The sequence below is a fragment of the Panthera leo genome, chromosome D3 (genome assembly GCF_018350215.1).
Source record: "Panthera leo isolate Ple1 chromosome D3, P.leo_Ple1_pat1.1, whole genome shotgun sequence".
NCBI classification, from domain to species: Eukaryota; Metazoa; Chordata; class Mammalia; order Carnivora; family Felidae; genus Panthera; species Panthera leo.
Genome location: NC_056690.1, coordinates 6,038,841 through 6,065,128, shown reverse-complemented (window position 1 = coordinate 6,065,128; position 26,288 = coordinate 6,038,841). Strand labels below are relative to the sequence as shown.

Here is a 26,288-nt window from a genome sequence, read left to right as displayed (position 1 = left end):
CAATAAACCTAGGGATGCATGTATCCCTTTATATTAGCGTCTTTGTCTTTTTTGGATAAATACCCAGTAGTGCCATTGCCGGATCGTAGGATAGTTCTATTAAAATTTTTAACCTTTAAAAAAATTTTTTTTAATGTTTATTTATTTTTGACAGAGAGACACAGAGCATGAGCGGGGGTGGGGGGTGCAGAGAGAGAGGGAGACACAGAATCTGAAACAGGCTCCAGGCTCTGAGCTGTCAGCACAGAGTCCGACGCGGGGCTTGAACCCACGAACCGTGAGATCATGACCTGAGCCGAAGTCGGATGCTCAACCGACCGAGCCACCCAGGTGCCCCTCCAGATGCATTCATTTTAGCCAAAATGTCATTCCTTCTGTAGTACAGATTGAGGGGAGAGGATTACAGGGTTAGAAATACAGCCCATGAGTCCTCAGGGAGGACTAAGTTGGATTTTGACAAGACAGACGGTGGCCATGAGGGCCACAGCCCTATTTACTGCGGGGCTCTTATCTTGTTGAGAGACACATCCATTTCAGCACCAGTCAGTCTCTGAACAGGAAGGACATCTGTGGAAGGACACTGCTTGGACAAAGACCAGGGAGGTCTTTTCAACAAAGCAAATTAATATTCCTTCCAAATCAATAATTAAATGCATTTTTTCTTTTTATTGTGGTAAAATATACATAACGTAAAACTTACCATTTAAAAATTTTTGTTTATTTTTCAAATTTATTTGAGAGAAAGAAGGAAGAAGAGACGGCGGGGGGGGGGGGCAACGTAAGAGCGGAGGGGAGAGGTGCAGAGAGAGAGAGGGAGACCGAGAATCCCAAGCAGGCTCTGCGCTGACAGCGGGGCTTGGTCTCACGAACTGTGAGATCATGACCAGAGCTGAGATCAGGAGTCAGATGCTTAACTCATCGAGCCCCAAAACTTACCATTTTAACCACTTCTAGGTATACAGCTCAGTGGCACTGCATTTATTTGGTGCGTTTGTTAGTGTGTTTTTGGCTACAGGCTGTTACTGGGGCTCTAATCCCGTTGGTGCTGCTGGCTTTATACCATTTCCTCTGCTGGTGGGTGTGCCAGGCACTTAACCACACCATAATCGGATCCTCGAGTCTGACCAGTAGCTGTTATCGTTCCCATTTTATGGATGAGAACATCAATAGTAGACCAGTAGACCCCACACGTTGATTTGATTCGAAAGCCACAATGGCTCCGCACGGTGCCTTTTGCAGTAAGAGCCAAACCGTTTGGGAAAAGCTCTCCCTTCCCTGTAATTACTGGGTTTCTCAGAAACTCTCAGGGCTGTGATGGGTTCTGAGGTTTCCAGATCCACACTGATAACAGACTTGAGAGAGAGACGTTCGTTTTACTTAGATTACCTTTCTTTTCATCCCCCGCAAGTTTCGAGTTTCATAGTGAAAATAGAATTATGTGCTAGTATGTTAGCTATAATTCTCATCCTAATAATAAAACTCCCCTTTAAGTGAAAACCTCGGAGAAGTCACTCACTGGACACTGTCGCTGGAACATGCACACACACACACACATGCATACACGTGAAATTTCCGACCGAGAACCCACCCAGCAAAAATACAAACGGCTTTCGTCGTTACAACGTACGTCGAGGCTGCGATTCGTTTGTCCGAAATGTACACGGAGCTTTTAGATACCATGACTATTGAATGAAATAATGCTGCCGTACAAGATGCAGGTCTGGCCTCGATGGTAGGAAATCTATTCCGATTATTTCATTTTGCACCCTGAACGATATTTTGCAGCCAAGAATTTGCAACTGAGAAACGATTCCACAGATCAGCTTGTATTAGGCATCGGGGATGAAGAAGTCGACAAAGAGAGTTTCGAAGACCTGCCCGTCAAGGTACGCGTGGCTCCTTCTCCTCCTTGCTGGGGTAACAGGAATGCCATACCCTCTGATGGGTCTGGGTAAGTGACAGTTCATGCGAGGAACATATTTGGAATGGAGACGATAGAATCCTGTGTTGGGAGTCCCCACAACTACCCTCAGGTTGGGTGGTTCGCTAGAATGACTCCCAGGACCCAGAAAAACGTTTATACTCAAGGCTATAGTTTATTTCAGTGAGAGGAGGCTGCGTAGAATCAACAAAGAGAAAGGTAGGTGGAGCAGAGTCCGGGAGAGAAGGGACCCGAGCCCCCTGCGGGGTGGCGTGCGGGTGCTGCTGGTCCCAGCACGTAGGAGAGCACACGGGAAGTCTTGCCAGTCGGGGAAGCTCACTCAAGCCTCGGCGTCCAGCGTTTCTATCGGGGGTCTGTCGCGTGGGCATGAAGGGCCAGCCTCTAGGTCGCGGGAAGTCAGACGGATATAGTGTGACCAGGGCCCCAGGCCAACAAAGCCAGGCATTCACCACCAATCACGTTGCTAGTCTAAACTATCTTCGTACCCCGGGTGTAGACAGAGTCTAAACTATCTTTGTACCCCAGGTGTCCATCAGGTGGGACATTCCAAGAACAGAGGTTATCACCTGGGAACCGGCAAAGGGCCAGCCTGAAAACCTTTGGGATCTGCAGAGTTTGGACAACCCAGGCCTGCGGCCGAGTTAACCTTTTCCCAAATCCCAGAGGTGGAGCTTAAAAGCCGGGATGTGAGCATTTAGCCCGGCCTGTGCTAAGTGAAATGACTAACTGCTCCATGAATATACCCTACCCCCCCAAACCAAATGGAAGCCGGCTTGTTGCAATTTACAAGCTAGGAAAGGGCTCAGTCTGGACATTTCCCGGCTCGGTTTACTCCCGTGTGGCTGCGCTGGCCAATTAACAGCAGAGTCAGGCTGAGTGTTCAAGCCTGGGTCCTTGATGGTGCGTGGTCCCCCCGTGTCGGCCGGGGGGACCAGAACGCACTGACAGGAGTGCTCAGGGGCACCCGAACGTTAGGTTGTCTGGGTGAGCAGATGTATCTCAGCCCGTTGATGTTTGGTTCCCCATGTTCCAGAGAACCGTTAAGCACATCGTGGAAAAGACGTATCTCCATGTGCTCTGTACTCCCGTTCCTGAGGAGTTCCTGGACCAGAATGTGGTGTATTTTCTCCGAAATACAAAAGGTATAGTTCTAGTGTGTGTGTGAGTGTGGGTGTGTATGCACGTGGGGGTGTCTCTGTGAGATTCTTATTTTTACACTTTCTTGAGAATACAACTCTTTTATTTATTTATTTATTTTTTAGTACGGTCGATCCTCAGTATTCATGGATTCCATATCTGCAAATTCACCTACTCGCATTTTTTTCGTAACCCCCAAATCAGTACCTGCAGTCGCTTTGAGGTCGTTCGGGGCCAGGCACAGGATGGGGAAACGTCTGCGTCCCCCCGTGTGCCTGTTCCCAGCTGAGGGCGAACGCGGTGACAACGTTTTAACTCTTGTAAACAACTGTTCTTACTGTGATCTCTTTGGTGCTACGGTTTTCACATTCTTTTGTGCTTCTTGTTGGCGATTTCACTGCTCAAAACGGCCTCAAGCGTAGTACTGAAGCACCGTATTCCTGAGTGCAAGAAGGCTGTGAAGGGGCCCCAGACGACACAGGTGTATTAGGTACACTTAGATCAGCTGTCCGTTATAGTGTCGGCTGAGGTCCATGCTAGTGAATCAGCAGCGTATGTTGAATAAGGTGTCTGTTTCTTTTTTAAGTTTATTCATTTATTTTGAGGGGGAGGGAAAGCGAGAGAGAGAGGGAGGGAGGGAGGGAGAGAACCTGAGCAGAGGAGGGGCAGAGAGAGAGAATCCCAAGCAGGCTCTGCACCGTCAGCACGGAGCCTGATGCAGGGCTTGAACCCATGAACCCCAAAATCATGATCTGGGCTGAAACCAAGAGTTGGACGCTTAACCGACTGAGCCACCCAGGTACCCCTAAATAAGGTATCTTTACACAGAAACGCACATAAAGCGAGGTTACGTGTTGATGGCTGATAAAGATGTGACCGGAGGAGTGCCTGGCTGTTTCGGTCGGTTGAGTGTCTGACTCTTGATTTCGGCTCAGGTCATGATCCTGGGGTCCTGGGATCAAGCCCTGTGCCTGCTTGGGATTGTCTCTCTCCCCCTCTGTCACTCTCCCCCAATTGCATGGGCGCTCTCTCTCTCTCTCTCTCTCTCTCTCAATCTTTCAAGAAAGAAAGGAGGAAAGAAGAAAGAAAGGGAAGGGGTGAGGAAGAGAGGGAGGGAGGAAAGAAATATGACCAGAGGGGCGCCTGGGTGGCTCAGTCGGTTAAGCGTCCAGCTTTGTTTCAGGTCACGATCTCACAGTTCATGAGTTCGAGCCCCGCATCGGGCTCTGCGCTGACAGTGTAGAGCCTGCTTAGGATCCTCTCTCTCTCCCTCTCTCTCTCCCCCCCTCCCCCACTTGCATTTTTCTCTCTCTCGCAAAATAAGTAAATCAACTTAAAACAATGTGACCAGAGGCTGCAGAAACCTGACCTCGTATGTCCTGTAGGAGCAACGGTTCAGTGTTCGCTAATTCCTTGTTGGAGGTGACCTCACAGAACAGAACTCCCACGAATAATGAGAGTTGACTGTATAAATACGTTCTTAGTTCTATTGTGACAGTTAAAGGGAGATGCAAACTGTTGTGGCCCTGAGTTATAAGAAGAGCTTTGGGGCTTTGTCCACGTGGGCCGTGTGATTTAAAGCCGAGGGGCCGCTTGGAGGCCACGTTCATCCCGCAGGGTGACTTCCGGGCGGGATGTTCCCTCTGTGCATTCCTGCTGCCCTCGTCCATCCTGGGTGCCACCTGGGAGCTTCTGGTGACACCCCTGTCCCCCCAGTGGTTGTCACTCTCGTGTCTCTTCTGACCCCTGGCTCTTCCTCTTGCCTCATTCGATTCAGGCTGACCGCCCACCCTTCCTGCCTGCACGTTCCCCCATTTCTTCTGCCTTCGCCTCCACGGAGGCTGCGCATGCGTAGCTACGTTTTCACGACTCCCCGTAAATCCTAGAACAAGCATTAAGTTGCTTTCTTTTTCTCTCTTCTGAGCTCTGATGGCGTTTTGGGTCAGGGCCTCCCTGCCGGGTGACTCTGCCCACGTAGGCGGGAACCAGAAGTAGGGAAGACAGCTTGTAGAGGCTCGCGCCCCCTCATCCCTGCTCGGTGCTCTCCTCCAGGACAGCACCTGCCACGGCGCACAGGCCGCCAGCCGGGCAGCAGCCGCGTCTCCTCGGATTTCATCACTGGGCCTTCTCGTCGTCTTTGTGTCTCGCCGTTTCTCTTCCGTCGAGATCAGCCTCTCTTTGTCTTCCGCTCTGGGTTCTTAGGTTCTTTCCCCTCAAAATAAATTTACTTAAGTAAAGAAGAGTTTGCTGTAAAGGAGCGTACTAAGGAGAGAATGTCTACACAGCTGTGGGACCAAAGCCAGTGAGGTAACTGCCTTGGTTGGTATATCTGCTGTGTTTCCCGGTTAGATTGAGGGATGGGCCCAAGTGACCTTCAAAATGTGTACCGTGCGGGTGGAGTAAAGACATGTAAAATAAAACGCAGTTGGTAGATAGGCTGTTACCAAATCTGTCTTTGAAAATACCCGTGACTCTGGGGCGCCTGGGTGGCTCAGTCGGTTAAGCGTCCGACTTCGGCTCAGGTCATGACCTCAAGGCTTGTGAGTTCGAGCCCCGCATCGGGTTCTGTGCTGGCAGCTCAGAGCCTGGAGCCTGCTTTGGAGTCTGTGTCTCCTTCCTTCTGCCTCTTCCCCAGCGCTCGCTCTCTCTCTCTCTCTCTCTCTCTCTCAAAAATAAATAAACATTAAGAAAATAAAAAAAAAAAATAAGAAAAAAATACCCATGACTCGGGCGCCTGGGTGTCTCAGTCGGCTGAGCGTCCGACTTCAGCTCAGGTCATGATCTCGTCATGAGTTCGAGCCCCACATGGGGCTCTGTGCTGACAGCTCAGAGCCCGGAGCCTGCTTCGGATTCTGTGTCTCCCTCTCTCTCTGCCCCTCCCCAGCTTGCTTTCTCTCTGTCTCTCAAAAAATAAATGAACATTAAAAAAAATAAATACCCATGACTCAAAAAGGACTCTGGTGATGAACTGGGGAGGCATCGCTGGGAGCGGGGACCCAGGGAGAGCAAGGAACCCAGAAGACATTTCCAGAAAATGCTACTGTTTCTATTCTTGTCTGACTTCGGACGACTCCAGCCAGATCCGCCAGTCTGTGCAACTCTGTGAACCACAGAGTTTCTTTTGATGTCTCAGCGGCCGAGGGAGTCGTTTGCACAGACATTAGCATCATGTTGAGCCTGTGCCTGGAACATTCGTTGGTAGCTCCTCGGGAAGAAGGAGCAGATTCCTTGGAAGGTCCAGATACACTTGGAAGGTTCACTGCCTGCCACTTCCCCACGCGTCTCACCCTCTGAATCTGTTCCCACACAGAGATGATCTCTGAAGCTACCAACATGAAGGAAGCCATGGAGATCATGCCCGAGACCCTGGAGTATGGAATTATCAACGCTAATGTGCTTCATCTTCTGAAGAATGTCATATGTCAGGTAACTGTGGACAAAGGGAAGGGACCTCAGCAGTTTGTAAGACTAAGGCCATTTGATTCATTTACCCCGCAAGTAATGAATATCCAGCAGGTGCCTCCGTGGGCCCTGGTGGCAGAGCGGCGAGGAGCACGGACTAGGTCTCTGTGCTCCAGGAGCTTATTCTGGGGAAGGACACGAAACACAGATTCATAAACTGGAAAATAACAGGCAGTGACAAGTGGCATGAGTGAAATGAACCCTAGTAATGTGATAGAAATGGACTCTGTGTGCACACACGTGTGTGTTCGTGTGTGCAGGGAGTGGTGGTAAGGGATGGCCTCACTGAGGAGGCGATGTCTGATAGGCAAACGATAAAAAAAGAATCTCACGAGCAGGCTATTCTAATGACAAGTTGTTAGGGAAGTGTCATTAGGGAAGTGTGATAGGGTGGGGTTGAGGACGTCAGGAAAGGCCCCTTTGAGGGCGTGGCATTGAATTGAGGCCTGAATCGGGTGAAGGGGTCAGACCTGTGAAGATCTGGGGGGAAGAGCGTCCTGGGCAGGGAAGATAGCTTGTGCAAAGGTCCTGAGGCAGGAGCAGACATAGCCTGGTCCAGGAACAGAGGGAGGGCCTGTGCGGCTAGAGGGTAGTGAGGAAAGTTGGAAAGGAGGGTAGGTTTTCAGCAGGGGAATAACATGATCTGGTTTGCATCGTTCCTCTGGCTGTCGTGTGGAAATCGTACCGTGGGAGCGAGGGCGAGGGCCGAAGGCAAGAGTGGACCAGTTGGAGTCCGTGGAAGTGTCTGTGGAGGGGGATGGTTGTCTAGACTGGAGTTCAATCAGGGGAGGGAGTGGGAGGCAGGCCGTGTCAAGAATCTGTTTTGCTGGGGAGAGGGCCCACGGGGCTTGCTGGTGACTTGGATATGGAGGTTTTGGAAAATGGAGCGTCAAGAGGGACTCCCTAGGGTTCGGTTGGGGGTGAGCGGCCGGGCGGGTCACTAGGGAGATGGGCGAGGGCAGAAACCGATCTGGAGGGAAAGCCAAGAACTCTCCGGACATCCGAGCTGAGGTGTGAGGGGCTCGGAGAGAGCTCAGGGCATTTATTTATTGAGCAAATAATTATTTAGCACCTACCGTATTCCACTGAGCGAACAACTCGGCCGAGATCTGCCTCACGGGAGTGCTCGTTCTAGTCAGGAAGGCTTATGTTAAACAGGATCTGAGAGAATCTGTTCGGTTGAGTCTTGAACAGCATGATTTGAACCACACGGGTCCACGTCTACGTGGATTTTTTCCAATAAATACGGTATAGTGTTGTAAATGTATTTTCCTTCTCAATAACAGTTTTTCCTCTAGCTTGCTTTAAAATTTTTTAACATTTATTTATTTTGGACAGAGAGAGAGAGAGAGATGGGGCATGAGTGGGGGAGGGGCAGAGAGAGAGGGAGACCCAGAATCCGAAGCAGGTTCCAGGCTCTGAGCTGTCAGCACAGACCCCGACGCGGGGCTCGAACTCACGGACCGTGAGATCACGACCTGAGTTGAAGTCGGATGCTCAACCGACTCAGCCACCCAGGCGCCCCTCTTCTAGCTTGCTTTATTGTTAAGCATACCGTATATAACACATGGGACATACTGATCAGTGTTAACCGACAGGTGATGTTATCGGCAAGGCTTCCGTCAACAGGCTGCTCTTAGTAGTTAAGATCTGGGGAGTCAGACGTCATATGTGGATTTTCAACTGCACGGAGGGGGCGTTGGCATCCTCACCCTTGCGTTGTTCAAAGGTGAACGGTAGCGTGCTCAATAGTGATGGGAGTTGAGAAAGACGAGGTTGGGAAGGGGGTAAGAAATACCGGCAGGTGGTAAAGGTAAGGGTTTTGAAGTTTTAGGCCGGGTGGCCAGGACCACCTCAATAGCATTTTTTACCGAGACCATTGCACTTGGCTCCTGATGGACCCCGGCCGCTGCCCTCACCCCTCCGTTACTTTATCCACGTGCCAGCCAGAGTGCGGCGATGGTGCGAGGCCAAGGGGCTGGATAGAAGCAACCAAGGGAGAGGCCGCCGGGGGAGGGGGAGCGCTAGGGGCAGGGTGACACGGCACCCGTTTACCATTTTGAAAATTGGGCAAATAGAGAAAAGGGTCCAGGTGTTTATTCTGCCTCCTCTACGTGAAATGCACTGGGTAATTAAGTAGCAGAGGAGAGAAGCGTCTCTTTATAAAAGCATTGCAGCTATAAAAGAAAGAAGTGTTAGGATGAGACTATTTCGGTTGTGTGGCTCCCAGAGGTTCGCGGATCTTGTCCTCGAACAAGCGGACGCTACCATCCGAAAGGAGAGAAAACCAGACGTTTGTCTCCTGAGCATTGCCGTTAGTCTCGGTAGAGGGATTCTGACGGAGGGTCTGGACGCAGTGGGAGGGAGATACGGAGCGCACGGGGACACAGTGAGGGTCACTGGGAGCGCGCAGTCAGCAGAACCCAGACTGGGAATCCGCAGGTCAAACATCCTGGGTTCTTCAGTAAATCAGAAGTGCACGTACATCGTCCTCAACGATGGATCAGAGTTTAAGAAGAAAAGGCAAAGCTACAAGCCCAAACCAAAACTCAACCAACCAACCATCCAACTGACCCACAGGCATTTAAATGGATGAGGGAGGGCACAAGTGAGCGAGGGGCAGAGAGACAGAGAGGGGGAGAGAGAATCCCACAAGGGGCAGAGAGAGAGAGAAAAGTGGGGCTCATGTTCACCCGAAGCGGGACTCGAACTCGCCAACAGTGAGATCATGACCTGAGCTGAAGTCCGATCCTCAACCAGCTGAGCCACCCAGGCGCCCCCTCCCCCTTCCCCTCCCTATTTTAACCTCCACATGAACTAGCTTGGCCCTGAGCTGACTGACTCTGCAGCTGTTTGTGTGGCCGGTGACCTAAAGAAACACAGTATGCTGATCTGGGCAGTCACCTCGCGCTTGGGTCACGTTCTCCTCCTGGGGTCGTGTTAGGTCAAACAACATTTCTCTGTCTTTAGGTCTGCGCTCTGGGCTCTGGGCTCGAGTTCTCTCCACTTTGTTGCCATTATCTGTGCCGCCTCCGACAGGACATTCGAAGCCGGGGGCCGCGGAAGGGCATGAATTATTGGACAGGACATTGATTCGTCTCATAAACTTGACGTTTCAGGTTTTCATGCCGGCTCTGTCCTTCAATCAGCACAAGGATGCGGCCACGGGATTTGCGTCCGAGAAAATCTCGGACTCTTCCGAGTACGAAGCGGGGCTCCCTAGTGTGCCCGGGGAAACGTATCACAGCGTGCAGTTAATACGGGATGAATTTTTGATGAACATCCAGAAATTTGCAAATAATATTCAAAGGACAATGCAGCAACTGGAAGGTAAGCTTCATGTTTTCTTCTGTTTCGTGACGTGTGGGAATGTCCTTTAGGAAGGCGACGTAAGAGTCCAGGAGTCTTGTTTTCATTTGTAATCATTCTTTTTTCTCCGCCCACCATCCGAGCGACCCCGAGCTGGAAGGAAGATGCACAGAGAAACAACGAATCCTTGTCCTCAAGGGTCTTATCGTCTGGTGCCCAAGGCACTGTGGCAGATGAGAGCTTGGGAAAGCTATTAGGACTTTGAGGGTTTGGAGGAGGGAGACCCTGTGGCAGAAGCAGGAGGAAATCACAGGAGACTTCCTGAAGGAGGCGGCATTTGACCTCCTCTGAATGGACGGCAGAGCGTTAGTAGGTGGCGTTGGGGAGCAAGGGCTTTTCGGGCAGGGAGAGAGGGCTGAATGAGAGAAGGGAGTTTGAGAGGATGGGGTTTCCGTGAACGAGGAAGGGTGGATGGCTGGTCCTGGCTTGCTTAGTGTCCCAGCCCAGGGCCCCACACGTGCTGGGGCTGCAGCAGCTACTGCGGACCTGTACCCCATGATGTGGGGAGGATGACATGGTGAGAGTCCCAGAGCCTGGGAGCGCGTGTGTCATGGAGAACAGCAAGGTCGAGAGGCTGGCGTAGTGGGGAAGGTGAGTCCCATTTGGGGTTACGCTTTGGAGAGCCCTATCCTGTGAAAGCCGACGGGCGATTTCTCGGCAAGGGCTATTACGGTCTGCGAGATGGCATTGCTTTCGAGGAAGAGAAATCCCACCCCCGCCCCGAAAGTAAAATTTAACACACCCCACTTAGTAGCAATTTTCTCTAAGACTAGAAACACCCGCAGAGATCCAATTTTTTTTTTAATACTTATTTTTGAGAGAGAGAGCGAGCGAGCACAAGTGGTGGAGGGACAGAGAGAAAGGGGAGTGGAGGATCCAAAGCAGGCTCTGTACTGACAGCAGAGAGCCCAGGGTGGGGCTCGAACTCACAAACCGTGAGGTCATGATCCGAGCCGAAGTCAGACGCTTAACCGACTGAGCCACCCAGGCGCCCTGAGAGCCAAACTTTTGATAACACGCTATGGACATGTGTTTTTCATTCATTCATTCATTCATTCATTCACTCACTCACTCACTCACTCGCTGCGAGCAAGTGAGCAGAGGAGGGGCAGAGAGAGGGGAGAGAGAGAATCCCAAGTAGGCTCCACACTGTCGGCATGGAGCCCACGTGGGGCTCAGTCCCACGAACCATGAGATCGTGACCTGAGCTGAAATCAAGAGTTGGATGCTCAACCGCTTGAGCTACTCAGGAGCCCCCAGACTTTTGGTTTAAATTTCTTTTTCAATGTTTATTTATTTTTGAGAGAGATAGAGACCAAGTGCAAGCAAAGGAGGGGCAGAGAGAGAGGGAGACACAGGATCCGAAGCAGGCTCCAGGCTCTGAGCTGCCGATACAGAGCCTGACGCGGGGCTCGAACTCACGAACCACGAGATCGTGACCTGAGCCGAAGTCGGACGCTCAACCGACTGAGCCACCCAGGCGCCCCAGGCTTTTGGTTTAGAATGTTCTTTTTTTTTTTTTTTTAAATCCCCCAAGAAGTGATATCCTCCTGGTGTCTGTGTTTGTTTTACTGTCTCCTGTTCCGTTATTTTGCGTGTCTACCTGACCCATCTCTCCCCGAAATAGTGTAAAACAGAGATGTGGAAAGATGTTTCTTTTCATCTTGGATATGACTTCTGTGTCTAATGTCAAACAGTAGCTGAGTGGACACATTTTTGCGTTTTAGATAAAATACAAGAAGGAAATGCAATGAAACGTCATCTGTGACCATCAGTCACTCTAGGTTGCGAGAGTGCGATGGTTTTCTTTTCTTCCCGTTTTCCCACAATGGGCACGTATGATGTAGAAAACCAGAAAAGCAGTTAAATTACTACTCTGTCATGTGGGTCAGCGAGTTATGGTGCGTGTGCCAAATCCCACCTGCTGGTTGTTTTGTGTGGCCCGTGGGCTAAGAATAGTACTTACCGTTTCCAATATTTAGATTTTAAATGATTAAATAAGGACCTACAGTCTGCCCTTAGCTGCAAAGCCTCTTGGTCTGCAAAGCTGGAGACATTTACTGTCTGATACGTTTTTAAGAAAAAAATTTGTGGGAGCGCCTGGCCAGCTCATTCGGTGGAGCATGTGACTCTCGATCTCAGGGTTGTGAGTTCGAGTCTCGCGTCGGGTGTAGAGCTTACTTAGAAAAAAAATCTTAAAAACCTTTGCCAATTCCTGTTTTATAGTATCATCTTGAGGAAGAAATTTGTTTTTACTTATAGGACATTAAGCCGTACGAATGGCTTTTTGTAAGTTATTGGCTGTCAATTGAAAAAGCTCTTTTATCCCTTTCTCTTTTTAAGATGCATGAGATCACAGGGGTCAGGTAATCTGTCGTGGAATGAATTTTTTTTTTAATATAAAATTTTTTAAATGTTTATTTTTGAGAGAGAGAGCGAGAGAGCGAGCGTGAGCATGAGTAGGGGTGGAGCAGCAGAGAGAGAGGGAGACAGCTGTCCACACAGAGCCCGACGCGGGGCTCGAACCCACGAACAACTGTGAGTTTGTGACCTGAACCGAAGTCAGTTGCCCAACCTACTGAGCCACCCAGGCGCCCCATGAATTTTTAATACAAGTATATGCTTCCCTTCCCTCCTCCAGCCTTCAGAATTGCCATTCTTTTCTTAAAGGATCTTATAAAAATATCTTGTACCGTCCTCTCTGGTTTTGTTTTTGCAAAAGCCCCTCCTCTTATTAGATGTTCTCCCTCTCAGTGTCCTGTGTCCCCTGTTGCAACGCAGGCTGGTTGCTCTCTCAGCATGGTGCATGGCTGTGTCCTAGATGCGATGTTTCCTGGATCCCAGGTCTTCTCGCTTAGTTGGGTTACTCCCTCATCGTGTAGGAATGCATCCCTAAGTAACTTCCTTAGGAAAGGTGTGTGGGAAATAATTTTATGAGCACTTGGGTGTCTGAAAATGACTTTATTCTGTCTTCGCAGTTAATAGTTTGGGCACAGAAGTTGGAGTTTAAAAAAATTTTAACACCTAAAATTTCTTTTTGTTTGGTTTTGAAAGAGAGAAGCGGGGCGGGGGGGGGGGCGGGGACAGAGGATCTGAAGTGAGCTCCGTGCTGACAGCAGAGAGCCTGATGTGGGGCTCGAACCCACGAACTATGAGATCATGACCTGAGCTGGAGTTGGACGCTTAACCGACTGAGTCACCCAGGCGCCCCGGCACAGAATTTCGAATACAGTTTTCTTCATTGTTCTGTAGTATCCAGCGTTCCTTATGAGAAATTGGATTTTTCTTTTTCTTTCTTTTCTTTTGTCTTCTTTCTTTTCTTTCTTCTTTCTTTCTTTCTACCTGTTTTTTTCCTCTCCCCTTTATGTGAACTTTTAGGAGTGTGTCTTTATCTTCGTGTCTTGAAATGCTGGGATGATGGACCTTTTTGTGTGGTCCTTTCTCCATTCGTTTTGCTGAGCGCTGTGTGAATATTTTCAGCCTGAAGACCTAGCTTTGTAGTCTGAAAACTCCTTTTGGTGATTTCTTCGACTATTTGTCTCTGTTCTTTCTTGCTAACATTGGGGGACGCTGCTGATTCTGTGGCTCATCTTTTCTCTGGTCTTTCCCACCTCTTTGTCTTTATATTCAGCTTTTCTGAAGAGTTCCTCAATTTTTATCTTCCCCAACCTTTGACTCAACTTTTTCACATCAGCTATCACATTTTTTTGTAAGCCCAGTGAGGGGCTTCAACTTATGACCGTAAGATCAAGCAAGACCTGAGCTGAGATCAAGAGTCAGATGCGTAGGGGGACCAGGGTGGCTCAGTTGGTTGAGCGTCCGATTTCGGCTCAGGTCATGATCTCATGGTTCGTGAGTTTGAGCCCCGCGTCGGGCTCACTGCTGTCAGCACAAAGCCTGCTTCAGATCCTCTGTCCCCCTCTCTCTACCCCTCCCCGGCTTGCGCTCTCCCTCCTACCCCACCACCCAAAAAAGAGTCAGGTGCTTAACGGACTCAGCCACCCAGGTGCCTCTCAGCTATCATATTTTTAATTTTTAAGACCTCTTATTCTGTGATTATCCCTTTTCCAAAGCCTTCTGTTCTTGTTTCGTGGGTGCCATATTGCCTCACATCTCTGAGACTGATAATTGGGATTAAAAACAAATTCTTTACATTGTCTTAATCTCCTCTGAGGTCATTGTTTCTGATTTATCTGGGCCTATTCCCTGCTGGAGGTTTTCTCAAATATCTGGCTGTTAGTTTAATTTTTTTTTATTATTATTTATATTTTTTTAAGATTTTATTTTTTCTTAAAATTTTTTTAATGTTTATATATTTTTGAGCGTGAGAGAGAGTGAGAGTGAGAGACAGAGCACATATGGGGGAGGGGCAGAGAGAGAGGGAGACACAGAATGTGAAGCAAGCTCCAGGCTCTGAGCTGTCAGCACGGAGCCCGACGCAGGACTCGAACCCACGAACCGCGAGATCATGACCTGAGCTGATGTCAGATGCCATCCAGGCGCCCCTGAAGATTTTATTTTTTTAAGTAATCTCTACACCCAAGGCAGGGCTCAAGCTCCCGACCCCGGGATCAAGAGTCACACGCTCTTCTAACGGAGCCAGCCAGGCACCCCTTGTTTAATTTTTAAATTGAAGTTACTAGGTTGTAAATTCAGCAACATCTTAAATCACTAGATCATTCTGACCAAGCTTAACACTGTTAAAATTATCTGTAATGTTTAGTTACATTCTGATGGAAGAGAATGGAAGTCTAGACGGATTAGGATGGGGTGGGGGGGTGGAGGGGCGAATCGGGTCTCACTGTACTGATGTCTGGAGAGAAGAGCCATCTGACTCACTTGAACGTTTCTGTCTGTAATCCTTTCCCCCGAACTGGTGGCTGACTGACCGTTGTTATCCTACCAGGGGAGATTAAGTTGGAAATGCCAAGCATCAGTGTGGACAGAGACGTGTCTGACCTGGCAGCTGACCCGGAAGCCGTTGAAACCTTAGAGCAGTGTGTGATAAACTGGCTGAATCTGATATCCGCAGCTGTGGAGGGCCAGCTGAAGAAGACCCCTCAGGTAACTCAGGCCGCCCTTTTGAAGATTCCCCGACCGTTCACGTGGCCACCGGAGGAAGAGCCAGGAGTCTGGGGATGTGTCTGACCCGGCCTCTTTTCTTACTCTTTTGTCGCCTCCTTGAAAGTTCAGAGCAAAAAAATAAATTAAAACAACAAACAAAAAAAAGGGGCACCCGGGTGGCTCAGTCGGTTGAGCGTCCGACTTCGGCTCAGGTCATGATCTCACGGTTTGTGAGTCCGAGGCCGGCGTCGGACTCTGTGCTGACAGCTCAGAGCCTGGAGCCCGCTTCTGATTCTGTGTCTCCCTCTCTCTCTGCCCCTCCCTCACTCATGCTCTGTCTCTGTCTCAGAAATAAAGAAACGTTAAAAAAAAATTAATAAAAAGTTCAAAGCAAACATCCCCACACCCTCATTCCTGGGCTTTCTGCTGTTAGCGTGCAGCCACATCACCCCGTGGGCTGACAGAGGTCATACTGTGTGTCAGGATGCTCGGCCTGCCCAAAACAGGACACCTAACTCAGCCGGCCTAGACAGGAGAGAATTTGTTGGCTCCCATAACTAGAAAGTCCCGAGGCAGGGGCAGGCTTCAGGTACGGTTTGATCAGGACTCCGGCTGTGTTTCTGTGTGAACCTCTCACCTCAGTTCCATCCTCCTCTCTCTGGAGGCTTCCTCCTCAGGCTGGTTTCCTTCGTGGCGTGGCACATTGCCCCATCAGTTCTCCAGAGAAAGAGGGCGGCTTGGCTTTCTTAGCCAGAGTCCTGACATTCACTCTGACTGGACCGTCTGAGGTCAAGTGCTGGGCTCGGTTCCCATTTGGAGCAGTTGGGAAGAGAGGGAGGGGTTCTGTAGAAACCACCACAGGCGTGCCTTCCGCACGAGCGGTGACGGTTTGTGTGTTCGTGTCGCCTTGCAGGGTAACGGTCCTCTGGCCGAGATTGAATTCTGGCGGGAAAGAAATGCAACCCTAAGTGCACTCCATGAGCAAACAAAGCTTCCAATAGTCAGGAAGGTCTTGGATGTGATCAAGGAATCGGATTCTATGCTTGTGGCCAACCTGCAGCCAGTCTTAACTGAATTATTCAAGCTCCACATGGAGGCCTCAGACAACGTGCGGTTTCTGTCCACTGTGGAACGTCATTTCAAGGTAGGCCGGGCGTGCTGCGCTTTGGAAAGTCGGGTCTGTGAGTTAGCTCTCACGCGGATTTAGTTTCCTTGTTTGTTTATTTAAAAAATTTTTTTTAAATTTACGTTTGTTTATTTTTGAGAAATAGAGTGAGACAAAGCGTGAGCGGGGGAGGGGCAGAGAGAGAAGGAGACACAGGGTCTGAAGCAGGCTCCGGGCTCTGAGCAGGCGTCAGCACAGAGCCCGACGCGGGGCTCGAACCCACGAACTGTGAGATCACGACCTGGGCAGAAGTTGGACGCTCAACCGACTGAGCCACCACTGGTTTCCACTGAGGCACCACTGGTTTCCGTGTTTAATTCAGCACTTAAAAAATTGTGGTCACAAACCTATAACTTCATTATTTTAAGCACTTGCAAGTATATAGCTCAGTGGCATTAAGTATATACACGAGGGGCGCCTGCGTGGCTCAGTCAGTTAAGCGTCCGACTTCGGCTCAGGTCATCTCATGGTTTGTGAGTTCGAGCTCCGTGTCGGGCTCTGCTGACAGCTCAGAGCCTAGAGCCTGATTCAGATTCTGTGTCTCCCTGTCTCTGCCCTTCCCTGCTCACATGCTCTGTCTCTCAAAAATAAATAAACATCAAAAAAAAAAAAAAAAACGTACACGGTGCTGGGTGCCCATCCTCATTATCCATAAGCAAGCCATTTTCATCATCCCCGACATAAACTTGGACCCCTGGAGCACCGATTCCCTCCTCCCTGCCCCTCTGGTAACCTCTATCCCACTTTCTGTCTATGAATTTGCCCGTTCTTGGTATTGTATACACGTGGCATCGTACATCTTTTGTTCTGTCTCACCACGACTTTGGTTTACATTCCCTAGTGACGACTGATGAGGTTGAACACCTTTCACTCTGCTTCTTAGGCCGGTCGCGTATCTTTGGTGAAACATCTGTTGTAATCTTTTCCCCATTTTTAATTTGCCTCATTGTTGATTTATGAGTTAAACATTTTTGAATACAAGTTCCTTATCAGATACATGCTTAGCAATATTCCAATCTGTGTGCGTTTTCACTTTCTTTTTTTTTTTTTTTTAATTTTTTTTAATGCTTTATTTATTTTTGAGACAGAGAGAGAGACAGAGCATGAGCAGGGGAGGGGCAGAGAGAGAGGGAGGCACAGAATCGGAAGCAGGCTCCAGGCTCTGAGCTGTTAGCACAGAGCCCGATGTGGGGCTCGAACTCACAAACTGTGAGATCATGACCTGAGCCGAAGTCGGAGGCTCAACCAACTGAGCCACCCAGGCGTCCCGCATTTTCACTTTCTTAATGACAGTTGTGTTCTTTGTCTTCCCATTTTGTGGGTCAGGAGTTTGGGGAAAGCTTAGCTGGGCGGTTCCTCTTGGCTCATGTACAACAGCTGGGGTGGCTGGGCTGCGGGACCCCTTCCACGTGGCTTCTTTGCCCACACATCTGGCGTCTGGGTGCTCCTGGGCCTCGTTTTCTCCACGTGGTATCTCAGTCCCTAGTATTTCTCTATGTGGTTTGGATGTCCCAAAGCCTGGTGGCTTCAGGGTAATAGGGTGGCCACGCTTGCTTTTTTAAAAAATTTTTAAAGAGTTTATTTATTTTTGAGAGAGCGAGAGAGAGATCGAGGGAGAGAGGGAGAGAATCAGCAGGGGAGCGGCAGAGAGAGGGGGGACAGAGGCTCCGTGCTGGCAGCAGAGAGCCTGATGCAGGGCTCGAACTCGGGAACCGTGAGATCATGAACTGAGCCGAAGTCAGACGCTTAACCGACTGAGCCACCCAGGCGCCCCTAATGCTTCTTTATTTTGAGAGAGAGAGAGAGACAGAGACAGAGAGAGAGGGAGGGAGGGAGGGAGAGAGAGAATCCCAAGCAGGCTCCACGCTCGGTGTGGAGCCTGACTCAGAGCTCAGTCTCACAACTGCGAGATCGTGACTTGAACTGAAGTAAGTGTTCTGATGCTCAAATGACTGAGCCACCCGGTCCCCAGGATGGTCATACTGTTTACCTGGTGGCTGGCTTCCAAGAGACCAGAAGCAGCATTACGGCCGCCATATTCTACTGACTAAAGAAGTAACAGCCTGTGCAGACTCGAGGGGTGGAGATGACTCGGTCTCTTAACGGCGAGGGGGACACAGTCAAGATGTTGTGGCTGCGTTTGGAAAATACAATCTGCCACACGGAATATGCACTGGGTGTGCATGTGTGTACTCAATAGCTATACATATATATATTCTCTTTCTCTATATTTACTTTTCTCGCTCTCTACGTATCTATTTATGTATATACACACTCCTACTTTATACACTGCTTCAAATGGCTTTATTTACTTTAATTGTAAATCTTATCTGTCTTTCCACGTCAGTGTGCACAGACCTATTTCAGACTCCTTTCGGTGGCGAAACGCTTCCTCCCGCACTAAGTACACTTTTTGAATTAGGAAGAGTGAAACTTCCCGCGCACGCGCTGCCTTATCAAACTTCTCGGACCCCAAGGCTAAGGTTGCTTGCTCTCTCCGATTAGAACATCACGCACGGATCTAGCTTTCACGTCGTCCTGGAGACCATCCCTTCCATGATGAGTGCCCTGAGGATGGTGTGGATCATCTCCCGACACTACAATAAGGATGAAAGGATGATCCCGCTCATGGAGCGGATCGCCTGGGAAATTGCCGAAAGAGTCTGCAGAGTGGTCAACCTGCGGACTTTGTTCAAGTGAGAAGTAGCAATGCTATGTTTTTCCGAAGATCTTAAACAGCCTTTTTTTTTTTTTTTTTTAGTTTATTTATTTTGAGAGAGAAAGAGAATGTGAGTGGGAGAGGGGGGAGGTGGGGGGAGGGGGGAGGCGGGGGGAGGAGGGAGAGAGAGAGAGAGAACGAGAATCCTAAACAGGCTCTATGCCGTAAGCACAGAGCCCGACTCGGGGCTTGAACTCATGAACCTTGAGATCATGACCTGAGCTGAAATCAAGAGTCGGATGCTTAACCTACTGAGCCACCCGGGCGCCCCTTAAACAGCTTTATTGAAACATGATGCACACACTGTACGATTCACCAGAATGTACAAGCCAACGGCTCTTCGTGTATTTGCAGTTGTGTATCTGTGGCCATAATCGATTGTGGAATATTTTCTCTAATCCAAAAAGAAACCCCAAACCCTTTAGCTGTCACCTCTGGCCTCCCCAGCCCACCTAGCCTTGGGCAACCATAGATCTACTTTCTGTCTCTCTTGATTTGCCTTTTCTGAACATTCCTACGAATGGAGTCCTACACATGGTGGCTTTTACGACAGACTCCTTCTGCTCAGCACCATGGTTTTTTTCTTTTTCTTTTTTTAAATATGAAATTTATTGTCAAATTGGTTTCCATACAACACCCAGTGCTCATCCCAACAGGTGGCCTCCTCGATGCCCATCACCCACTTTCCCCTCCCTCCCACCCCCCATCAACCCTCAGTTTACTCTCTGTTTTTAAGAGTCTCTTCTGGTTTGGCTCTCTCCTTCTCTAACTTTTTTTTTCCCCTTCCCCTCCCCCATGGTCTTCTGTTAAGTTTCTCAGGATCCACGTAAGACTGAAAACATATGGTATCTGTCTTTCTCTGTATGGCTTATTTCACTTAGCATCACACTCTCCAGTTCCATCCACGTTGCTACAAAGGGCCAGATTTCATTCTTTCTCATTGCCACGTAGTACTCCATTGTGTATATAAACCACAATTTCTTTATCCATTCTTCAGTTGACGGACATTTAGGCTCTTTCCATCATTTGGCCATTGTTGAGAGTGCTGCTATAAACGTTGGGGTACAAGTGCCCGTCTGCGTCAGCACTCCTGTGTCCCTTGGGTATCAGCACCATGGTTTCAAAGTTCACCCGTGTGGGAGCCGGTGTCAGGGCCTCATTCCCCTTTAGGGCCAACTAACAGCCCGTTGTGTGGACACGTAGGTTGTTTTATTTTAATCAGGATTGTCTTCCTTAGTTATGCTGGGAGACACCAAGTCCCAGGGCCCCTAAGGCCGGAGGGCCTCTGGGATCAATGTAGAAGGAGGTGCAGATGTTCGCTTTCCTAAAAAACAAAAAAAACCCCAAAATAAAACAAAAAACAAAAAAACAACTCTGCAGGTGAAAGAGGCACAACGATCTTGGCTTTGTCATTTCCCTGTGGTGCTGCAGCCTTCACTGTTGACTTGTGGCCCGGCCTGAGGCTCCCGGTCCCCTTCCGGCTGGAACAGAGAGCTCCCCAGGGGAGCCGCAGCTCTGCCGGTTGCCCCCGGGGGTGGCCTATGGATCTGCAAGGGGGTCGCACCCTCGTAGGCGGGTGCAGGCGGCTGTGGGACGGGGAGGCCCTGCTTCTCGGGGACGGCGCTCCCCTCGGAGACCTGCTCCCCTTGGGCTGTGGGCTCGGACCCGCCACCACGGCTCAGCCTTCCCTCCCCCTCGCTGCATCTCTTTGCTTCACAGAGAAAATCGAGCCAGCGCCCAGCACAAAACCTCGGAGGCCAGGAACGCCCTGCACACGTGGAAAAAGGCCTATTTCGACACCAGGGCCAAGATCGAGGCTTCGGGGAGAGAAGCTCGGTGGGAGTTTGATCGAAAGCGGCTGTTCGAGAGAACGGATTACATGGCTGCCATCTGCCAGGATCTCTGCGACGTCCTGCAGGTGGGGAGGCTGCAGCGGGTGTTCTCCGATGGCCGGAAAGGTGGCTGGGGTTCGGACGTGGCCGGGCGGAAAGCGGTTTGACGGCACGCTGTCCGTGTCCAGCGGAAACCAGGAGACGGACAGGGGCTGGCGGCGGAGGGAGGGAAACCCTCGAGAGACCACGCAGAATGTACCGGAAGGTACCACAGCGGGCCAGACCGCTGGCACTTCTCCTTGTCTCCTGTGACCCACCTCCCTCACCCCGCTCTCAGCTGTCCTTTGACCTCCGGCCACGCCTGCCTCGTAGCTTTTGCAGAATCCTCCCCCTCCTGTCTTTCCGTTAAATGTCGGAATTCCTCAAAGTCTGGTCCAAGACCTATTCTCTCCTGACGCCACGTCATCCTGCCCGTTGCTTCGGCTGCTACCCATCCTTCGGGGACTCCTTGTTTATCTGGTCCCTCTGTCTTTTGAATAAACGGTCGAAGGGTCTAGTGGCTGGTTGGATGAATTATCCACTGTTCTTTGTCTCACGAAGGTCCATCCGTCCGTTCGTTCTTAGTATTTATGGAGCGCTCACTTGTGCCAGGCTCCCGTGCTTGCTACCAGGGCCGGCTGCGTCACCTGCCGTGCCCAGTGCAACAGATGTGGGACCCCTTGTTCAAAAAGTAGGAAAAAATGCTATTAAAAGCATCAAAGTATAAAGCTTTTCCCTTTCTTCTGACATCTCTTACCTCGGCAGGCTTTATTTTTTGTTTGCCCGCGACTGTGGCAAAGTAAAGAAGGTGAAGGGAAATTGAACATTTAAATTATTCCATGATTTGGGGCACCTGGGTGGCTCTTTTTTTTTTTTAATGTTTTATTTTTGAGAGAGAGAGAGAGAGAGAGTGCAAGCAGGAGAGGGGCAGAAAGAGAGAGGGAGACAGAGAATCCTAAGCGGGCTCCACACTGACAGCGGAGAGCCCTATGTAGGGCTCGAACCCATGAGCTGAGATCGTGACCTGAGCGGAAGTTGGACGTTTAACCGACTGAGCCACCCAGGCGCCCCGAGCATCTGACTCTTAATTTCAGCTCAGGTCCCGATCTCACGTTTGCGAGTTCAAGCCCCTGTGCGCTTGGGCCCTGCACTGACAGGGTGGAGCCTGCTTGGGATCCTCTCCCTCTCCCTCTCTCTGCCCCTCCCCTGCTAGCACTTTCTCTCTCTCTCTCTCTCTCTCTCAAATTAATATTTAAATTATTCCATGAGTTTTACCATTCATATTTACATTGCGCGGTGTTCGCTTAAAGGGCAGATACAAGGCCATTTGACTCGCATGTGGAATCACTGAAAAGACGTGATTTGTACTTTGTCACTCGAATGTGCAGACGTACGTCGTTGCCAGAACGGTGTGACAGCGCGGCACGCAGCTGACTTGGTTGGTTTTCTCCCACTTCTTTGAATTTTTTTAATTCAGAAATTGTTTTAAGTTTTTAAAATTTGAATCCCGGTTACTTAACACACAGTTTCAGGCGTGCGATATAGAGACTCAATACTTCCATACCACACCCTGCGCTCATCGCGACAAACGCCCTCCTTCGTCCCCGGCACCTGGTTCACTCACCTCCCCACACCCTCCCCTCTGGTAGCCATTGGCGTGTTCTCTGGAGCTAAGAGTCTGTTTCTTGCTTTTCCTTTCTTTCTTTCCCCCCATGATCCTTTGTTTTGTTTTGTTTCTTAAATTCTGTGTATGCGTGAAATCATATGGCGTTTGTCTTTCTCCGACTGACTTCACTAAGTAGAATTCTCTCCAGTTCCATCCGTATCCTCGCAAATGGCAAGATTTCGCTCTTTTGATGGCTGGATGATATCCCATTGCATATATAAAATATCACCTCTTCTTTATCCGTTCATCAGTCCGAGGACATCTGGGCTCTTTGCATAATTGGGCTACCGTTGATAGCGCTGCCATAAACATTGTCCCCTTTTGAATCAGTATTTTTTTCCTTATCCTTTGGATAAATACCTAGTAGTACAATTGCTGGGTTGTAGGATAGTTCTACTTTAACTTTTGGAGGAACCTCCATACTGTTTTCCAGTGCGGCTGCACCAGTTTGCCCTCCCAGCAGAAGTGCTGAGGGTTCCCTTTTCTCTACATCCTCGCCAACACCTGTTGTTTCTTGTGTTGCTAATTTTAGCCACTCTGACAGGTGTGAGGTGGTATCTCATTCTGGTTGTGATTTGTATTTTCCTGATGATGAGTGATGTGGAGCATTTTTTCACGTGTCTGTCAGTCATCTGGATGTCTTCTTTGGAGAAGTGTCTGTTCATGTCTTCTGCCCATTTCTTCACTGGATTGTTTGTTTTTTTGGGTGTTGAGTTTGAGAAGTTCTTCATAGATTTTGGATAGTAACCCTTTATCAGAGACGTCATTTGCAAATATCTTTTCCCATTCTGTCGGTTGCCTTTTAGTTTTGTCGATTGTTTCCTTCATGGTGCAGAAGCTTTTTAGCTTGAGGAGATCCCAATAGTTCATTTTTGCTTTTGTTTCCCTTGCCTCTGAAGACGCGTCTAGTAAGAACTTGCTACGGCCAAGGTCAAAGAGATGTTCTCCTCTAGGATTTTGATGGTTTCCTGTCTCACACTGAGGTCTTTCATCCATTTTGAATTTATTTTTGTGGATGGTGTAAGAAAGCGGTCCAGTTCTTCCGTCTGTTGCTGTCCAGTTTTCCTAACACCATTTGTTGAAGAGCCTTTTTTCCATTGGATAGTCATTCCTGCTTTGTTGAAAATTAGTTCACCCTATAGTTGTGGGTCCATTTCTGGGTTCTCTATTCTGTTCCATTGATCTATGTGTCTGTTTTTGTGCCAGTACCATACCGTCCTGATGATTACAGCTTTGTAATACAGCCAGAAGTCCAGAATTGTAAGGCTTCCAGCTTCGCTTCTCTTTTTCAACGTTACTTTGGCTATTTGAGGTCTTTTCTGGTTTCGTATAAATTTTTGAATTCCAAGTTCCAGTTCTGTGAAAAATGCTGGTGTTATTTTGACAGGTGTTATTTATACGGCATTGAATGTATACATTGCTTTGGGTAGTATAGACATTTTAACAATATTGTTCTTCCAATCCACGAGCATGGAATGTTTTTCCATTTCCTTGCGTCTTCAATTTCTTTTATAAGTATTCTATAGTTTTCAGAGTACAGATCTTTTACTTCTTTGGTTAGGTTTATCCCTAGGTATGTTATGGTTTTTGGTGTGATGGTAGTGGGACCGATTCTTTGATTTCTCTTTTCTGCTACTTCATTACTGGTGTATAGAAATGTAACAGGAGCACCTGGGTGACTCAGTCAGTTGGTTGAACATCCGACTTCGGCTCAGGTCACGATCTCGTGGTTCGTGAGTTCAAGCCCCACATTGGGCTTGCTGTCATCAACCTGTCTGTGCAAAGCCCACTTCAGATCCTCTGTCCCCCTCTCCCTGCCCCTTCCCTGCTTGTGCTCTCCCCAAAATAAATATTAAAAAAAAGAAGAACTGCAACGAACTTCCGTATGTTGATTTTGTACCCTGTGACTTTGCTAAATTCTCGTATCAATGAATCTAGAAAATTCTCTGGTGGAGTCTTTTGGGTTTTCTATGTGGAGTATCATGTCCTCTGTGAAGAGTGAAAGTTTGACTTTTTTTCTTGTTGATTTGGATGCCTTTGATTTCTTTTTGTTGTCTGATTGCTGAGGCTAGGACTTCCAGTGCTATGTTGAACAACAGTGGTGCGAGCGGTCATTTCTGTCACGTTCCTGACTTTAGGGAGAAAGCTCTCCATTTTTCCCCATTGAGGATGATATTAGCTGTGGGTCTTTCTGATGTTGAGGTATGTTCCCTCTATCCCTACTTTTTAGAGGGTTTTTATCAAGAATTGATGCTGTATTTTGTCAAATGCTTTCTCTGCCTCTATTGAGAATTTCATATGGTTCGTATCCTTTCTTCTATTAACGTGGTGTATCGCATTGTTTGATTTGTGGATATTGAATCAACTCTGTAGCCCGGGAATAAATCCCACTTGATCATGGAAAATAATTCTTTTAATGTACTGTTGGATTCAATTTTCTAGTATCTTATTGAGAATTTTTGCATCCATGTTCATCAAGCATATTGGCCTGTGGTTCTTTTTTTCAGTGGAGTCTTTGTCTGGTTTTGGAATCAAGGTAATGCTGGCCTCATAGAATGAGTTTGAAAGTTTTCCTTCAATTTCTGTTTTTTGGAACAGTTTCAGAAGAATAGGTAGTCATTCTTCTTTCTTTATTTTTTAAAGTTTATTTATTTATTTTGAGAGAGAGAGTGCAAGTGTGAGTGGTGGAGGAGGAGAGAGAGAAGGAGAGAAACAATCCCAAGCAGGCTCTGCATGCAGAGCCCCATGTGGGGCTTGAACTCATGAACCTTGAGATCATGACCTGAGCTGAAATCAAGAGTCAGACACTTAACTGACTGAGGCACCCAGTTCTTCTTTAAATGTTTGGTAGAATTTCCCTTGGAAGCCATCTGTCTCTGGACTCTTGTTTATTGGGAGATTTTTGACTACTGATTCAATTTCTCTTTCTTTCTCTATTTCTTTTTCTTTCTTTTCTTTTGAGAGATGAAGGATCCCATGGGGGGTAGAGGGAGGGAGGGAGAGACAGAAGTGGGGCTCAACTGGGGCTTGTGATTTTTACCCAAAGCAGGGCTGGGGCTCACCCGATGCAGGACACGAGCTCACCTGAAACAGGGCATGAGCTCACCCGATATAGGGCTTGAACTCACCTACTGTGAGATCATGACCTGAGCCGAAGTCAGATGCTTAACTACTGAGCCACCCAGGTGCCCCCTGATTCAATTTCTTTGCTGGTTATGGGTCTGTTCAAATTTTCCATTTCTTCCTGTTTCAATTTTGGTAGTTTGTATGCTTTTAGGAACTTATCCCTTTCTTCCAGATTTCCCAGTTTGTTGGCATGTAATTACTCATAATAATCTGTCGTATAATTGTCTGTATTTCTGTGGTGTCAGTTGTGATCTCTCCTCTTTCATTTATGATTTTATTTTATTTTTTGGTCTTTTCTCTTTTTGAGAAGTCTGGCTAGGAGTTTATCAATTTTGTTAATTCTTTCAAAGAACCAGCTCCTAGTTTTGTTGGTCTGTTTTACTTTTTTTTTTTTTTTAATTTATGTGTTGTTGTTTTTTTTTTTTTTTGCTCTAATCTTTATTTCCTTTCTTCTGCTGGTTTTAGACTTTATTTGCTCTTCTTTTTCCAGCTCCTTTAGGTATTGGGTTGTGTACTTGAGACTTTTCTTGCTTCTTGAGTAAGGCCTGTATTGCTATATACTTCCCTCTTATGACTGCCTTTGTTGCATCCCAAAGGTTTTGGACTGTAATGTTTTCATTTTCATTTTTTCATTTGCTTACATGTATTTTTAAATTTCTTCTTTAATTTCCTGGTTGACACATTCATTCTTTAGTAGGATTTTCTTTAACTTTCATGTATTTGTGGTCTTTCCAATTTTTTTTCTTGTGGTTGACTTCAAGTTTCAT

General features: G+C 48.3%; 1 protein-coding gene across 1 annotated transcript in view; it reads left to right on the top strand.

Annotated features, from left to right (window-relative positions):
* Window positions 1–26,288, top strand: part of DNAH10 (dynein axonemal heavy chain 10) — a 151,903-nt gene that overhangs the window by 4,433 nt on the left and 121,182 nt on the right. The window contains 8 exon segments of the mRNA XM_042909590.1: window positions 1,786–1,886; window positions 2,976–3,084; window positions 6,390–6,505; window positions 9,661–9,871; window positions 14,817–14,974; window positions 15,888–16,118; window positions 18,645–18,835; window positions 20,578–20,776. Coding sequence (XP_042765524.1) covers window positions 1,786–1,886; window positions 2,976–3,084; window positions 6,390–6,505; window positions 9,661–9,871; window positions 14,817–14,974; window positions 15,888–16,118; window positions 18,645–18,835; window positions 20,578–20,776 — 1,316 coding nt within the window.